Below are 18,476 nucleotides of genomic sequence, written 5' to 3' on the forward strand. Positions count from 1 at the left end.
AGGAGGTGGGGAAGAAAGGAGGCGAGTCTTGGGGCAGCGTGACTGGTGGTGAGCCAGTTCATGCATAGGAGGAAGCAAATTGTGGCACTCTATATGCACAGCAGTTTGGAGAAACACGGCTAGGGAGGAAGATTTTGGCTGCTGGAGCAGAGGTAAGCCAACATGTGGCAGGGGAGTGAAGGTGGGGTGCAGTCCTCAGCTTTGCTAGGGGATTTGAAATGAGGAACAAGGCTAATGTCCTGAATGAAACTGGTAAAAGGAACGAAAGTCTTAAAGCTGGACCCATCCTTGGCTGTCAGCACCAGCAATAATTACTTTTCTAATGTGACTATCACTCTTCAAGGCTGCCCCCCACCCTCACCCCACTGCACAGTTCCTGCAGGAGCGCTGCTCCGGAATGCCGCGCTTCTGCAACATCCTCCTGGCTGTAATCCAGATTCATTCCTGGGTAGTTTATCTTAGTTTATCCTTACAGAAACAGCTCTTCTTGATATTTACCCCAATCTATTTTTAGAATGCAGTTGTGCAAAGAATCATCTGGCAAGGAGACAGGGATCTTATCAGAAAGTGTTACAGGAAAAAAAAAAATTAAAGAAAAGATTAAGATTCCATGTCCCTTTAAACGCAGTAGTTGCATTGTTTTGTTGATTAAGTTGATACTTAAATTAAAAAACTGTTGGTAATCCGTACAGGAGTGCGGGGAGTATTGGGTGCTCATGTTGTGCTGAGAACTTGAAAGGGGAAGATGTGGTATTTCACTGTCTGAAAATGTCTGTTCACAAGTTGAAGGACTGTCATTTTCAAATCTATCATTTGGCTGTTGTTGACAAAAGGTTGTTGAAGAGGAAAATGGGACAGATCATTTTATCTGTCTCTTTGCTCAGAAGGAGCCAGGAAATAAGTACAGCATGTTCAGCAGAGGTTGCTGAGAGCTGAATGCTGAGGAGCAAGTGTTTGGTGACACTGCCGGTAATGGGAAGGCAGGGCTAATTGAAGGAGTTTTCTCAATGGACAGGTTGAAATCAGCAGAGGAAAAATGACTGCTGGATTGGTATTTATAATTCATACCGGAGCTTTGGGGCATCATCGCAGTATTTTTACCTAATAGTAATAGGAAAAGGAATGTGAGCAAGGGTTTCCATGCAACATAACCTCATTGTAGTTGAGCTGCTGTTGCATTCAGGAAATCAAGAACAAAATCACATCCAGTGGCACCACCTGCGCTTCCCTATTGCCTGCATCACCTCAGACTGCAGATCGCCTGTGCTTTCGGTCCCCAGGCTCCACTGCCATTTTCTTGCCATTTCTACTATGTAATTAAGCCAGTGTGCTACAGCTGTTCATTAACCTTGCATTGTTTTCCCAAACGGAAATAAAATAAGTAGTTTGCTTGCTGTTTTCTTTTTCTACCCATATCTGTATATCTATATTTAGATTTCAGATTTAGAACTGAATTGTACCAATTCCTGGGGGTGCTGATTCTGTTCTGGCAGAAGTTTGGGTACTTAACAGTGTCAGTGATGGATTTTGGGAGGCCAGCTGGACAACTTGGCTTGGTGCAGACCCTTCTCATTCAGAATCATCAGGTTTTAAATCATGAGAATCAGTGGAGTTACTTGGCTTTAGAAATGCCTGGATTAAAAAAAATAAAAAATTGGTTCTTTGAGGAGCTATTCAGACCACATTCAATTTTGCACAGCTAGATTAGCTATCAAAACTAGGTACCCAAGCACTCATTGAATTTTTAGAGAACAGCAAGGCTCACTTTCTGGAGCCCACATTAAACATACAAAGAAACAAAATCTTCAGATTCAGCCAACTAAATTCAGTGCCAGAGATGGCACCATAGGAATAGTCCAGTTACGTTGAATCATCTCATATCACCTCATAAATACAGCATTATTACTATACACTTAAACTCTGTATTAAACCAAAGGCACTGTTCACTTCAAAAATGACATTTTGATCTGTTATACTGTAGGAAATCTGGGATAACTGCTTAAATCAGTGGAATGGAATTGAACAGATTTATAGCCTGGCAAAATATACTCCGAAATCTAAGTGGAACTTATTTATCCACATGGGAGTTGCTAGGAGTATGCCAGACAGATAAATTTGTAGAAATAAAGATGGAAATTGAAGCAGGAAAATATTCAGTTAACTTCCAATGCAAAGAAACTTTAAAAACGTATGTATTGTTAAGGGAGGACTGTTAATATATTTTATACCTAAGTCTCTTATTTGAAAGTTTGGGATTTTTATAGTCCACGAACCCATGTCTTCACAGAGTAGAATTTCCTCAGGGTGTGAATTGTTTCTCAATGTGTATGTACAGCCCCAGGCAGACAAAGAGCCAAAGCATTAATTCAGACTTCTGAACATTATCGTAATTCAAATAATAAACGGTTTGAGTGTCACTTTTAAACTGCTTTAGTGCAGATGGTCTTTTTCTTAATTCCCAGCCCCATAGTTAGTGAGCTGAGCTTATTGAACTGCTTGCCAATTCTGTTAAGAGCAGATGGAGTGAAACGGGATCAAGGCAATATTTCAGCGCGGCTCCCATGCATCGGCTCCCACCCCCAGATTCCATTATCGACGTACATTTTACAACTCCACATCTCTCGCCATCAGCGGTTAGAATTATAAAAAGGTTGAGCATACTTGGCTTGAATGTCAATAATCAATAAGGATGTTCATCTGGCTTAATAAGGATAAATTGTTGCCCTTGAAACAACACACCATTCCAGCAGTCAAAATGAACTAAGACTAGTTCCTTGATATTTATAGTAACTCTGGGTGTCTGTGCATTTGTGTGCACATACACACTTCTGTTACGCATTTCTCTGACCATTCCCTAGCACTATGGATTCCTCTTGTCGGTCTTATATTAAAGTGTGAAATTAATTCTTTTGAGTGCTCCCCTTTTAAAAGCTCATTTCTTCCCCTTCAGACTGGCTTTTTTTCTAAGTACTTTCATTACAAACTCTGTCTTGCTAAAAAGCTGCCAGTTTCCCCTTCCCTGGTGACAAAGCACGCTAAGTGGGATTTTCACTACGCTGCGGGTGGACTGTCGCTGCCTCTAAAGTGTGTGATCAAATTCTGTCCAGCTTTAGCTAAGACAGATAGGCATCTGTGTGACAGACTTGTATTAATTCTGAGTGCTTAGGAAATACTGGTGTTGCTCCTTTGGGAAGCTGTTACCGTTTTTACAGAAAGCATGAATGTTCTGATCACAAAAAAATACATAATACATAAGCAGCGCTAATGTCAAGATCAATGGAACCCCAGAGACATCAATTTTGATGTTCTGGTGAGTAAAACAGTACATTTAGTAAACAAAACAAGCCAGAAGTCATCCTCTGGCCCTCAGACTAGCTGGCATGTGCAATCTGTGGCCAAATGGCTAAACTCCTCCTGCGTAAATAGCAGTGGCTGCATGCAGCTTTCCTTGTGGGACTCATCCGAGGCGTTTTCTGAGAGGCTGTTGTCACCAGGCCAGGCTATGGCATAGACCATGCTAGCCGTATAACGGTGTGGGTGAGTGGCCGTGCTGCTCCCATACCCTCGCAATTTTTACGTCACTAGTACAAACACAATACGTTTGTCCAGAATTTTCACTGACCTCCCCGAAAGTTTTGTGACTTCAGATAAATTTCCATTGCAGGGATGTCCTTCATCTAAATTTCTTTTCAAAGTTGGCGGGAGCTCTGTAATTTACCTGGCCGACTTTGAAGAATCTAAGTTTCTGAAGGTGTAGGGGCTGGAGGAAGCATCCAATAGTGCTGGGGTTTGCTGGTAAAATGTTGGGTTGGAATTCTGCAGAATTACTTTCCACTTCCCCAGATGTCAAGAAGCCTTCCATCTATGAAGTCCATACTATCAGTAAATTCTAAGTGCTAATAGCAGGATATGACAAATTCCATGCCAGTCTCAGTAAAAATGGGAGCTTCTGGCTCCAAGGGGCGAGGGAGGTCATTCTACCACTCTACTCTGCCCTGCTGAGGCCATGTCTGGAGCCCTGTGTCCAGTTCTCAGCTCCCCAGTTCAAGAAAGACAGGGAACTACCGAAGAGAGTCCAGTGGAGGGATACAGAGATAAGGAAGGGACTGGAGCATCTCTCTCATGAGGAAAGGCTGAGACACCTGAGTCTGTTTAGCCTGGAGAAGAGAAGAGAAGACCAAGAGGGGATCTCATCAATGCTTATAAATATGTAAAGGGCGGGTGTGAAGAGGATGAGGCCAGACTCTTTTCAGTGGTGCCCAGTGACAGGACAAAGGGCAACAGGCACAAACTGGAAGGCAGGAAATTCCATCTCAACATGAGAAAAAATTTTTTACTTTGAGGGTGACAGAGCAGTGGCACAGGCTGCCCAAGGACGTTGTGGAGTCTCCTCCTCTGGAGATATTCAACACCCACCTGGATGCAATCTTGTGCAACCTGCTCTAGGTGATCCTCTTTTGGCATTAGATTATGTCCAAAGGTCCCTCTTAACCTCTACCATTCTGTGATTCTGTATGATTCTGTGATTCACAGAATCCATAAAGCTCTGTTTGCCCCCTGTATCCCAGGAGTTAGTATAAGGCGGCCTAAAATTTGCTGTGTTTTGCCACTAAGTACAAGAGTGACAGATCCTTTTCTTGGCTGGGACCTGGGTCTATGTCAGTTCATCTCGAGTGAGTAAGTGTGGCCTCGATGTGGAAGTGCCATGTCCCAAAGACATTGCTTAGTCCCAAAGACTGTTGGGTAGTAGCTTCTGTGGGCTGGAACCAGACACTCATGTTTTAGTGTTTGCTTATGTCATTTTTAACCTTCTGTTTCTTTCCCTTTCCTGGCAGATTTTTATTGGTGAGATATCCATGTATTTCATAAAGTCAACCCGAGAAACCCTAATTATTCAAGAGAAAACTATTTTGACTGGAGAGTGCTGTTACCTGAACCCGCTGCTTCGAAGAATAATACGTTTTATAGGTAAGCATCCTGAGCATTGCAAGTTTAGTTCCTGTTTGCACCAAAACAGAATGAAACATCCTAAAAATCTACACCACAAAATTAATTAAGCTGTGAAATCTTTGCAGGCATCTCCCACCTTAGAGGGATAGCCCCCCTCGGGATTTGCAAGGTAACGTTCAAAATGTGCCATATCATGCTGTCTGGAGCTGGTTTATATCCTATTCTGCTGAGCTTAATGCTTCTGGACCCTTGAAGAAAGGTTATGCCAATCAAATCCTTATATGAATAATTCCATCATTGCTATTCTGTGTAAGCTTCCCATTTTACTTACAAATTGGTCTTCACCAGCCCATCTCTTTGGCATTTTTCTTTTCAGCTCTAATTTTAACATCCATAGCTCTGCCACATAATGTTCAGCTGAGCACAGCGTAAAAAAGCCCAAAGTCCACTTCAGAATAACGTTCTTATTTTTATTGTATTTGTTTTTTGTTAGAGCTTTCATTGGGTTAATCGCTGAGAAATGAATGAAGAAGTTCTGTCACTAAACCATTTGGAGGTTGCTTTATATGGTGCTTGCAAGCCGCTATGCCTTTTTCATACTGTTGATTAGTGGAAAAAATGCCTACGAGACCTTACTGGGGGGACCGTTCCATGGTTCTTTTGAAGCAGGAAGAGGAACAGCATTGCAGCTTGCGTTTCCACTGTGGCACAGAGAATCTGGTGGTCCTCTGAAGGTTTCCCAATTCACAGCGATTTACAGCTGCCCAAACTGCATCCCTCAGTGTTTAGGAATTAGGAGGGCTGTTGCTCACTTGCTACTGCCTTGTAGCAGCAGAGTAAGAAGGTGGCAGCTCTGGACTGCATGTGCAAGGGGCTCCAGTTTCCCTCCTTACTCATCCATGAGAAGTCCTGGGTTCATGCATGGGATGGGATGGGATGGGATGGCTTGGCTGCTGGTATGGGCCAGTGGCAAACATGTCTCCCCACTGACCAAAAGGGGCTTTGCCCACAGAACATCATGGAACCTCCATCTCCGTATAATCTTAGAGATAAAGCATCCTTACACATTGCATCTTACAGGGAGCTGGGTCCGGAGTCACAGTCTCAGTTAAAAGAAGCCACAGAACAAAAAGCTGAAAATATCTGGATCGTCTCTTTCCGGTCACTGCTGAATTTTTGAGCTTTATCTGGAAGAAAAATGTCTGCTGTGACTGTGGCAAGGGTTGTATTGCTTCCGCAGAGCACGGCCCTGGCTGCAGGCAGGGATACTTGCTCAGAGCATGGAGTTGAAAGTCTCATCCTGTGCTAAGGTTTTCATCAGCAGCAAATACATGCTGCAAAGGAGGAAGAGCCATAGTTTTCTTTCTCCCTCTCCTCTCTCTGTACCTCCTGCTTTGTGCATGGAAGTTAGGAAGTGAGATGTTTTTTTACCTTCTCCCACACTGAGGGTGGAGACAGACCACCTGTGGTTCATTACTCAGGCCCGGCCTGTGTGCTGCTGATGAAAACAAAAGACATGGGAATGTGGATAAAAGTAAAATACCCTTGAACTTCAGATAACCTCTAGGATATATTGATGGGTAGTAAACTGCCATTAGGAGAGAAGCAGGGTACCGGAGTCCGCTGGACCACCCAGGGCTGTTTGACTGTTCCAGCACATTCAGCGTGTTGCAAATTCCTGATCAAATACTCTCGCCTGTGGGGTCAGCACTAAAAGAGCTTAAACCATAGAGGTTAAGCGCTTGTTCTGTATGTTTTCTTACATAGTTAGCTTTATTCTTAAATATTCATGCTATTGTTTCTCTTTTGGTGGAAGAGGAGGGGATAGCGATAATAGAGTGGACTCCTGGAGAGTAGTAGGATACAAACCCTGCTAGAGAAAACAATCTTGGCTTTGCAGCTTTGTTTTTCTTCCCGAGAAAAAGGAAGTTAATATTAGGAATGGCTTTAAGTGTTCGTCTCATCTTAAACTACACTGATTGCTTGTTTTCTTGTGAAACCTTCTCCCTGCCTCTGCAGTAAAAGGAGAAGCAGAGTTTGTTGAAAAGTGGCTGAAATAATTTATGAAAGGAATTAAAATAGTTGCATGTTTTTCATTCCCGCAGCATTTTGCAAACATTGCATGGACTGAACAGCTGTAGACCGTGCTGGATGATCAGGGAAGTTAGCTCCATAATGCTGATTACTCTACAAAAAGGCTCCCTGGATGCTTGAGTCTGGAGAGACTACCATGTTGCTCATATGTGGATTTCCTTGTGTGTATCTTCTCTTGCTAAACTTGAGGGCCATAAGTTACAGAACTGATTAAGTAGGTTGCCTTCCAAGATACCCTAGCAAGCAGTCTGGCTTGTAGCAAAGAAGTTTGCTGCCAGTTTACTCTTGGTACATATTCATTGGAATATCCACATCTGATGATATCTTTTGGCCCAAATGTGTGACCAAGAGTCTTAAGTGAGTAGCTGCAAAAAGTAGTAAATTAACTCATTGGAATATTGCCTTATAAGTCATTACAGTTGGTATTACTCAAAAGAATGAGAAATATGTATCTGGGTGCTCATATGTCAGGAAAAATGAACACTAATTCCCGACCCTGCAAGGCTCATCATGGAGATCTTTTGAGAATTGCTATTTCCAAATTTTAGAAAGGCAAAGAGTCATTTTCTCCCTCCCTGACTGTAACTACAGCTGCTGGGAAGAGATGGTGTTTCAAGAATAGTAGCCTAAATGTGCTTGCTGCAAAACAAGGAGAAAGTTATAGATACTTCATTGAATGTTCACTTAGATTTTGTAAGGAAAGAGAAACAAAAGGGGAAACTCCAGACTACTTTTGGTGATGCAAAAGATAAGCATCCTTGTCATACTGTCTCCACGGGATATTTTGGATTTGGTTGCTAGGTGAGCCTTTTCCCCTCTTGCTTTTTCTTCATGTGTACAGAACGAAGCACTTTTTTGAACTTTGATAGTGGTGCAAAGAATTAAGCAAAACCAAGAAGCCGCAAGTCTTCTGGGATGTTGGTGAAGCCCCATGTTTCTTTTCCTTGATTTTCCTTACCTTTCCTACTGTGCTCTCTGCTTATTCTCTCCGTGTTTTCCTCAAGCCCTCATCAGCTGTCTGTTTCTAAGATTCTCCCCTCCTTAGTTTAGTGAGGACTTTGAATGTTGAGCTTCGTCTTAAATCCCTCCCTGGTTCTTTGTCCACAGGAAGCAGAACCAAAATCTCATCTTGCTTCCTGGCCCAGACTTGAATTCTGCATCGGTAGACATTTGCTTTTGTGGCAAAGGGCTGTCTCTCAACTTGCTGTTAAGTCCTTTACTGCAACCTAGATAGGTGAAACCTACTATGTTCCCTGTACTTAGAAAATCAATTCCTTTATCAGTGGAAAAAAGCTGGCTTAGCTTGGAAACATCAGACTTTGATATATGTTGCAATTTGTTCCATCTTCCTCTTTATCTTTTATGGCTGCTTCCACAGACATTTATTTTGAAGATTTTCAGGTGAAACAAGTGGTGTGCAATTGCTTTGGAGCAGTTTTTTCTGTCTAAAATATTGGTGCTGCACTGCTATTCTTTAGTCACATCATCTCTCCTCCCTCCTCTCCCCACCGCTCCCAACAGTTTAATTATTAATTTCTGCTGCCAAAATTTGCCGTTTATGTGCTGGACCTTTGAGAAACCAGGGGGGGAAGAGTGGTTGTTTCTTGGGCCTCTGCCTCTTCTCCCTGTCTCCCAACTTGAGTACACACAGCCTTTTTGTATTTTTATATACCTTTTCTTGAGGTAATTTCCCTTTCAGTACTTTGTTAACATCTTGCCATCTTGCATTTGCTTCCACGTTCTACTTTGTCATTTGTATTGCAAATAGAGGTTATAAATTGCTTTACCATTATTTAGTGAATGGTTTCAGTCAAGGATTTATTGTGTTTGTATACACTGCTATCATACCCCCAGGATCATGCATTCAGACCTCCCTGACTCAGTTTGGCAGGGTGACTAGAGTGCGTATTGTGTTCCATTTCATTCTATTAGGTTTCTAATCCATGTGATTAAGTTGTATACCTGCAAAGCCCTGATAACATGCAAGTAGCCTCTCTCGGGTTCAGATATGTATAAATGCAACGTGCTTGGTGAATTTGCTACCAGCGGCTTTTACTTTGGGGCTGCATAATTTGCAGTTAACAAATGGCGCAGATCAGCTTCTGCTGACAGCTTAATTTAAAGCACGGTGACACCTCACAGTGGGCAGCTAAATAATGAAATTAGGGCTTTATTTCAGCAAATTAAGGCTTTAGTTGAGCAAATAAAGCTTTACAAGATTTATACACATTGAGTTTATTGTAATAGGATAGATATACCCCAGAGCGCTGATGTCAATCCCCCAGGCAGCTGCAGGACGTAGTTTGCCTGACCTTATCCTTCTGTGTGCTTTAGATCTGAAGTTCACTGTGAAACAATGCATGTTCTGTTATTAACTGGCTGCCTTTCAGCAGGGCTCAAGCTGTATTTGGGTGTGCTGCCTCTAACCTAAACTGCTGCAGCAGCAGCTTAAACTCCTGTATAACAACACCCTTCTTATCACTGAAGAACGTCCTCAATGAGAAGCAGGTCACTGTGTTGGGGACAAATCAACCCTTACTGTTCCCTTTTATGCCAGGCTGTGAGCTGGCCATTGTCTAGATGAAAAAAGATAGTTGTGAAGCAGCGAGGAAGAAAGAAATCCTGTGTGTCTATGGGGAGGAGTCTTGAGGCTCCAGAGTACTTTTGCACTGGGAACTGAATTTCTTCTCGCATGCTCAGACCATATGTCTTCCTTCTTATGTCGTCAGGGAACAGTGTCCAGGAAGGACACTCGCAGGTGAAGCAGGCAGACACAAGAGGCAGTAGGTGCCTGGTGCAGTGGGCTTTGTGGGGTCTTCACTGGGAGATCAAAGCTAAGCCTGTGATCAGATTGTAAGTGCTCAGAAGAAGCTTGCTGTTGAGCCCGCTTCTGGTGCCATGGCAACAGGCAATAAATTTCCCTGCAATCCCCATCTCTTTGGTTGTAAAATGGATTAATGATACAGATCTCCTTTAACAGCACCCTTTAAGATATAATGATGAAGAGTGGTTTAGCAGAGACTGAGTCACAGGGCTATAAATGTATGGCTTTATTGGATGCACAGGGCTATTAGAGCAAAACCTTCAGAGATGGGCTGAGGAACAGCATTTCCGTAGAGCCGTGAGTCCTTCCAGGGACTCCCTCCGTTGAAACTCTAATATTCTTTAAAAAACATAGGGGTGGAAAAGGGGTTGGGGAGAGTGTTGAGTGCACATGTGTATTACGAATGTTTTCTGAGTGAATTAGGTTGTGTGTGACGAATTCAGATAATTGACTGGGCACTGGGAGAGAGAGGAGTGCCTAAATAAATGCAGTTGGGAGAAGATATGATGATATGTTACTGAAGAGCACAGCTTCTGATGTCTCATGAACCTTTCAATGCATTGTTTCTTTTGTCATTTTACTTAAGGGTTTCATAGTTTTTCTCTAATAAAGCTTTCTATCTCCTCATTCTCACTTCCACCCACTGGCTTCTCACTTCCTGATGTCTTTTCACCTGCTCTTCTATATCTCCCAGGATTTTTTAGTTTATTTTTATTGCTGTTTTTTTGTTGTTGTTTTGTTTCAAATCAGTGGCATTTTAAATGTCTGTAATAGTGAGAGTTTCCATGGAGTCAGCAAGCAGCTGCAGTCACTGATGTTAGAGAGATTCAGGGTGGAAGATGAGAGAGCTTGAGCATGAGTTGCGTGGAGAAGACAGGGTTGTACTGAGGTTACAGTGAGCAAGGAGAGCTGTATTCTTCTTCAGGGCAGATGACTCCTCTAGCAAAAGCAATAGACAGAGCTGGAGGTGACAAGACTGATGAACAGTCACACAGGGAGCTCGGTAGGAGAAAGACCATTAGAGTAGCGTATGAATGAGAGCCCAGAAATTATGAGTTTGTGCTTGGAGGACTTTTTGGCAGCAATTTAGGGGGAGGCTAAGTAGAGAAATTAAAACTGAAGCATTCAAAATTGAAGCTGCTGAAGATTTAGATTCTTCTGCCAAGGCAAGTGTTAGCTCAGGTAAGGTGGAGCTGCAAAGATTTAAGGTTCGTGTTGTTTGTCCTCAGCATTTTTGAACAGGACTTTCCTTGCTTGTTCTTTTTTTGGTTTGCACATTTATTTTGTCTAAGGTCTTTCTCACTGGAGGTAAAGATTTGTTCAAATCTGATCCTCAGTTCCTTCTTCTTGGACTTTGGGGTGGCTAAAGAGGGTACCAGGAAGTATAGACTACCTTCTATCTCTGGCCTAAATTAGTCTCTCTCCCGCTTACTTTCTGCTTAGTGGTTTCCCTTCTAGCTTCTTCTTTCTGGCTGCTACTGACACACACGAACACAGCTGAGGGCCAGGACAGTGACAAAAAGTCAGGAAGCCTTTCCAGAAATAGCTTCTGCTCCTTCTTTAAGTCCTCTTTGTGCAACCTGACTGTGTGACAGGTGTGGATGAAGGGAAGGAGGGGCATTACGTAAATGAAATTAACCTCTCTCCATCCTTTCTGCTAGTAGCCAGCTGTAGAGTCTGTAGGTCTTCTTCCCATGTGGCTTGCACACTTTACACCTTTTCTCAGCGTATGCCAAGTTCTGGACTAAAGTTCACTGACAGGTTTTCTAGACCAGAGTGAGCACGGTGAGGTAAGGCACATGCTCCTTAGCAGGATGACATCACCTCCCATTACATCTGAGCATCAAAGCCTGGAAGAAGTACATGTTCTTCTGTTCTCTCTCCATGGCATTATATCACGGACTTCAGCTGTATGACCCTGAAGAGATGGGGCTAGTTGCCCTTCCCATGAAGCCTTTCAGCAGCAATTTGTCTGTCTCTAAAAACCTGGCAATCACGTCACTGCATTCTCGTGTTCTGGTCAGTTAGCTTAGCTGCTGTAGGTCATTGAAAAAATCCATTGAACAGATGGATTCCCGAGGTACAAAAACCATCAGGGGACTCTCCACCACTACCCAGGCTCACTGGTGGCACAGCCTTTAAATCAATTTCAGCCAACCGTGTCTCAAAGTCTCCAGAGAGTAAATGATGTGTAATCAGCAAGGGATAAATTCCTGCTAGCTGAATTCATTGCTGCACATATAGCTATGGTTTTCATACAGCGCAGTTTGGCAGAACTGCAAGAGGGAAATTACAGTGATCAATATGCATCACAGTCAGAGCATGATAAAGGTTTCAGCCGTGGCTTGTTCTGCTGTTTTGCGGAGTACTGCAGCGCTCAGGAGCTGAGCCTGCACCAGCACTTTCACTGCTACCAAATATTGAGAAAATGCAGGTGTTGAAACTTTTTTTTTTTTTTTTGAGAAAAACATGGAACCGCCTTTGTACCTGTGCACTGCCTAGAGAGTGAAATAACTTTGTGAAGCCCGTGAGCTTTTTGTGAAACACCCCCATTCCTGGTTTGTACCTGCTTATGCCATAAAGACCGTGGACCAGACTCCAGTGTTTGTCTGGCTCTTAGATTTCCTCCAAGTATTGTAAAGGGCTGGGTAATAATCCTCACTACATTCCCTGTGATATGCACAGTGCATCAAAAAGATGCCATTTAAAGCAAGTTGTGCCAAAAAAGCCTAAGAATTTGGTCAAAGAGCAGTGTATGAAACAAGATTCATCTCTGGCATAACTTGCTGTTTCACCAGGCTGGAAAGATACCTACTGCCTTTTTCACTTGAACTTGTTTGTGCACTGGCTAATGGAGATGAGGAGTTCTACTGGCTGTGGAAAACCATTGATTTAAAATATTAGCAGAGGGATAAAGGAAATAAAGGAGCAGTGTCAGTGCCCTCTCCGTTTCCCTTTTGAACACACTTTGCAGGATAAGCGGGGCGAAGACCGTCATGCCAGTAAAAAGTCAGGGGCCAGTCCTGCAGTGTAGAACCAGAGGAAGGCTACCTCCCCCTTCCACCACCACGGACTTGTTAAATCCATGATCACGCATCAGTTCATTAATAACGAATGATGATAATAGACTCACATAGTGAATAGTAATAAATTCAGTCCCCCAAATCGTCTTCACTGTGGTACCACTCCTTCCGGACCGTGGGGAAGTGTGGTGGGGACAAACGGCTCTGCGCTGCTGCGGCTGCTCCAGGCTCTTCCCACCAGTACCCCAGCGAGGAATTTGTGTTGCAGCACAGCTGAATCTGTCCCACTGCACCGTCTCTGGGAAGCCCCACTTGACATTCGTACAATGAATCCATTTTTCGTTACGGGTTTTATTTTATGAAGCATCCCGTGTGTAGACGGGCCCTGGGTGTTTAGAAGGACCTAACTGTGCCCGCTGTAGCCCTTCTGCTTTCTGTCGGCTGCACAGTGGGTGACAATATCTGCAGAGCGATCCTTGAATCCTGTTAATTTGACATAAAGCATTTTCTGCTGGATTATATTGCTGGCTCCCTGATATTTTTTCTTTCTCAGACTATAGCAATCTTTTTCCTTTTTTTTTTTGTTTTTAACTCACTACAGATAAGCAGTGAAGTTGTTATAACCGTGGTGGTGCCAGCTCTTAAGATTTTATCACAGCTCTCCTAAGATGTTTACCCTGGAGCTCCAGCTCTTGGTCATATTTAAATACAGAGCAATCTTAGCTGATTTATAATTTAAACGGCTTTTGCTTTCAAAGCTACAGGAGGGAGAAAGCAAAAATATGGCACCCAGTATTCCCACACCAAAAGAAAATATTTATTTGTTCTAAATTTTTGTGACACTATAACCCGCCTTAGTGATGGGAAGCGGGAAAGGGGAGCTGATTTAGTCTTTCAGTACTTTTGGGTTTGGCATTTCTGCAATCCTGTGCTTCTGTCCCTTTGGTTTGTAGGCAGTACATGCAAGTAAAATATACTCATATATATTCAGAGCAGCTGTAGCAGGTATTGGTAACACTCGTCGGGAGACAGTGGAGTATGTGACAACTGCAGTATCGAGCAAGGGATACGCCACAATCCTGGAAATATTCCTGGGGTCAAGTGAATGCGATAGAATTTGTGGGTATGTGCATAAGCTGAACTGCAACTGTGTGGAAATGTCTTCCAGAGCAAAGCATTAGGATGTTTCCCAAAGGACCTGCTAAATATTGCTAGATCAGGATCTTAATTTCTCACCATCAGGATGGCGAATAGTCAAAATCCAAAAGGTACCTGACACTAGATAGTCACGTTGAGATAAGTGCAGTGTTGTTTCTCAGCACTACACTGCTCTTTCAGTTTCAGAGCTGTTATATACCTTTTTTTTGGCCCAGATTTTGTAAAAACACATAAACTCATGTGCATGACACCTGGCCGCAGGCTGTGAGCCTTTGTCATAGTGGAAACTTCACAGGTGTTTAGGTGCAGAGTTTTCAGTGAAATCTGTAGCTCGCAGTTCTGTTCGGAGCTTGAATCACAAAAGTACGTGGGCACATGCTTATCGTTTTCAGCCCATTTCTTAGACCTTCTGGAGTTGCTGAGTGAAGCACCTGTCAGAGTTAAGCACACGGTCTTCTGTGTCATGCCTTTGATGCAGGACGCTGCTGGAGTCAGCAGGGGATTTTTCCGGGTAATGACTGCGGGGTTTGGTCCCTTGCCTCTCATTACGTCTCGTTCCTTTCAGGTACCAAAATTTTTTTCTAAACCTGTTTGAATAATTATTATTTTTAACCTTTCCTCACAGGAGTGTTTGCCTTTGGACTTTTTGCCACTGACATATTTGTAAATGCTGGCCAGGTTGTGACTGGGAACTTGGCTCCCTACTTCCTGACTGTTTGTAAACCCAACTACACTGGAAACGACTGTCGCACCCACCACCAGTTCATAAACAACGGCAACATCTGCACTGGGGATGTGGAGGTGATCGAAAAGGCAAGGAGGTCCTTTCCATCCAAACATGCTGCTTTGAGCATCTACTCAGCTTTATATGCCACGGTGAGTGCCAGTGATGCTTGTTTGCTTGCTTGTGTGAGAGTTTTCTGTACGTGCATCCAGAAGGGGCTGTTTTTGAAGAAAAAGAGGGTTGTTTTGGGGAGCGCTGTTTTCTTTATCTGTAGAGGAAAATCCCCTTCTCTCTCTGTTTTACCAATCCTAGCATAAGCAAATCAAATGCTCATTGCTTTGAGGCACTGTAAGATGTGGACACATGAGTTCCTAATCTTGTCTTTGCTGCTGATTTTCTCAGAGGTCTTTGAGTACGCATTCAGCCTCTTCTCCCTGCCCCTGTCTCGTGAACGTTAAAAGAACGTTGAGGCTTGAATGTCTCCTGGATCACTACTATTTCTTTTGTTCACATGCCATGAGTTGTTGAACATTTTAAAATGTAAATTGTGCAATTTCTGTGGGAGGCTGAACTAGGCTGGATTTTGCTCCCCTTGTTTAGGGCCTGAATTCCCTGTGCAAAGAAGGGTGCAATAAAAGTCAGTGCCAGAATTTTGCTGTTATCCCAAAGAGATGGACCACAGTTGACATCTTGACAAGGTGATACTGCTATACTGTCAGGAAGGAAATTGTCAGTCTTTAAAAGTCTAGTGAAACAGATTGTCTGCTCCTTTGTGTTCTTTGGCTAAAGTTTCTGTAGTGTTTGAAAATTGACCCAAGAAGCTTACTCACAAATTAGAAAACCTCAGTGGTTTTGCTGTTTTGACTTAACCTGGTTCTGATCTTAAAATGGCTTAACTAGGTCTTTTTTCCCTGAGTAGCTTGGCTCAAATGAGTGGCAGAGTCTGTCTGTAGGTCATCAGGATTTCCAAAAAGCCTTAAAATTATTAATGACAGAGTATTTACTGAGTATTTTACCGGGGCCTTGGTAGCAGAGGAATAATACACCATATTATGACTATAAAATGAATTGGCTACCTGCTGCTGTTTCAGTATCCATCTGTTTGCACTGAATGTTGTATGAATAATGGCAGACATGTAAACTGGTAACTCCCTTGATCAGGATTTGTTGTGAAGTGTTTGGAAAGCCTGTAACATTTTGCATGCATTACTTCTGAACAGTAAGCAACCGTGTGTGAAATGCAGTTCTCGATAAACTCAACATTGTTGTAGCAGCTGCTTTCATCATGATGAACTCTTAGGTGCAAGCTCCAGGATCAGGCTTGGTCCTGGTTCTGCCCTAAGCTGGTAACATCCTTTCACGGACTTCCCCTGCCTAACCTCCCTTGTTTCCTAGGAAGGCAAGTCTTCTACAAACTGGCCGATTTCTACAACTCTCCATGAGCTTAAGTCCCTGGTAGTTAAGTGTGTTGGAGCCCCAGTCTTTCAAGACTACCTGCAATGGGCCTGGTCTTCTCCCCACACAGGCAGAGCCAGGACATGGAGTTATTTGTGAGCTGCAAGGTCATCAAAGTCTGCCCTTAAGGCATTTCAGCCTACAGTCCAGTTTTAGCCCAGTTCTCTGCCTGAAGACACCCTCTAGCACTGAAGGTGGTGTCACTTGTCTTTTCTCTGCCTGTCAGCTGAGATTAACATGAGCATTACACCAGAAATGCTGTGTTCAGATCTAGCTTTGCTTAATAATTGTGCATCATTTTTTGAGAAGTATCTTGCTGATTGTAATATGTGTGATAATGTGGGCTGCTGAACATAAAACACAAGGTAGTTGGTTCGTAATAGCTGTATTTTGCATGAAGCTCTAGATTTGAGCCATGGAGCAAGAAAAAGAGAACAGGTTGAACATGAGGAGGCAGGAGAATGGAATCAACACAGACATTGTCTTTCATCGTATAAATGTCTGTGGAGATCTGGGAGTCTCCTCCCATCTCTGAACCTTGAGTATCCTCTGCAGCTGTCTTTGAACTGATTTGTTCATTAGTCTGCTAGTGACAGTACTCCCACTGTGATTGGTTTGGCTTTGTGTTTTGGTTTTCGTTGTGTTTTTTTTTTTATAATCTGGGTTTTATATTTAACCAGCTAGGATTTTTCTTGTCACCTGCCAAAGAAGCTAAGGAGAGCTCAAAGCATCACTTTTGCAATCTCTGCAGGCAGAGAAGAATCTTGTATGCCTAAAGTAGGGGGAAGAGAAAACAGCCGGCAGCCCTGGCTTCCATATGCACACAAAAATTAGAATGGCATCTAATGAAGTTTTATTAGTCTCCCAGAAGTATGGCAGGAAGAGATGGCAGTCACAGTACATAGTACACACTGCTGTACAGTTAGAAGCACGTTCTTCTAAGTGTCTTTCCCAATGGAAAATGATAGGCTAGAAATACTCCTTAATTCATTAGCATTTCTGGGGAAAAAAAAAAAAAAAAAAACAACCCGAAAAACAGACGATAAAATCATATGTTGCATATGGGTAACCAAGTTACATCATCTTTAAACAACTGTTACTTCATACTTTTCTGAGAAAGGTCATGGAAGAGTAAATGACAAGGGCATCTAACAGATGGTGATGTTCAAACAGAACACAGAAAATTAAAGTATTTCACCAGCACAACTGGAGGACCTCTTATTGTAGAGAGAAGGTAGATATCCTTGCTGATCCTCCTGTTTGCCTCTGGAGTGAAAGCAAGGAGTATTTTATGGTCACAACAGGGTCTCTATAGTTGAAAGATACAACTAGTCACTTATGTTGACAGTTTGGTAGTGTTTTTAGGATCCTTCAGCTAAGTTCCTGCCTAGCAGCATCCACAAGTAATGCTGTCTGTCACCTCCATCTGGCTAGAAGACTCTACCTAATCACACTGGATCACAACCAGTCTTCTGCGCCTGAGTGGATTGTTTTTTGACTGCATTAGAGTGATACAATATACCTGGATATGAAACTTTTAATATTTGGGAAACTCTGAATAGCAGAGAACACTACAGGAAATCCCTTCTGCAAGCCAGGTCACTGTGACCCCACCAAGAATTTCTTCTATTTCTGCATTAAGATCTACTAGACTAATCAATGAAATTTGAGGCCTTGGCACTTCGAGCAGTTGCAGTGAGCATTGAAGAGACTACATCATGTTCTCCGATACACATCATTGCCAAATGTTCTGCTTCTCTCTCACTGTAGAGATCTCTGTGGTAAAGATTGTCTGTAAAGCTTGTAGGACACAGAATTTTCCAATATTGGTATGAAATTGTGAACTTTCCAAGGAAAATAAACTATCATCACAAATCTCCCCACTTTCTGCTAAAAGGACAAGACCGATTTCTTCCACTCTGCCTTTCTCATCACAGATATAACATCCATTCTAAATTTATATAAGCATGTATTTGCATATATATACACATGTATGTATGTCTTAAATTTGCAAACAAAAAAGCCTCCTTGACTGCCTATGCTGTTGTCTTTCTGAAAAAGATGGGAGAGGAATTACACACAGGATGAATGCTACTATCGCACATTGCACATTGCTAAATACACTGCTTGAGAGTACTGATAAGAGCACAGCAAAGAAACGGAGTAAATAATTTATATAGTTAAATCACATGTAGTTTATTTTTAATATGATTTATTCTATTTTCTTCACATCTTTTTATATTTAATT

At 42.6% G+C, this 18,476-nt stretch overlaps 1 protein-coding gene across 1 annotated transcript in view; it reads left to right on the plus strand.

Annotated features, from left to right (window-relative positions):
• LOC104285357 (lipid phosphate phosphatase-related protein type 1) overlaps positions 1 to 18,476 on the plus strand; it is a 72,349-nt gene that overhangs the window by 46,066 nt on the left and 7,807 nt on the right. The window contains exons 3-4 of the mRNA XM_009883806.1: positions 4,836 to 4,968; positions 14,675 to 14,925. Of these exons, the coding sequence (XP_009882108.1) occupies positions 4,836 to 4,968; positions 14,675 to 14,925 (384 nt within the window). The remainder of the gene's footprint in view (positions 1 to 4,835; positions 4,969 to 14,674; positions 14,926 to 18,476) is intronic.

This window comes from Charadrius vociferus, unplaced genomic scaffold, assembly GCF_000708025.1.
Source record: "Charadrius vociferus isolate BGI_N301 unplaced genomic scaffold, ASM70802v2 scaffold974, whole genome shotgun sequence".
Classification (NCBI taxonomy): domain Eukaryota; kingdom Metazoa; phylum Chordata; class Aves; order Charadriiformes; family Charadriidae; genus Charadrius; species Charadrius vociferus.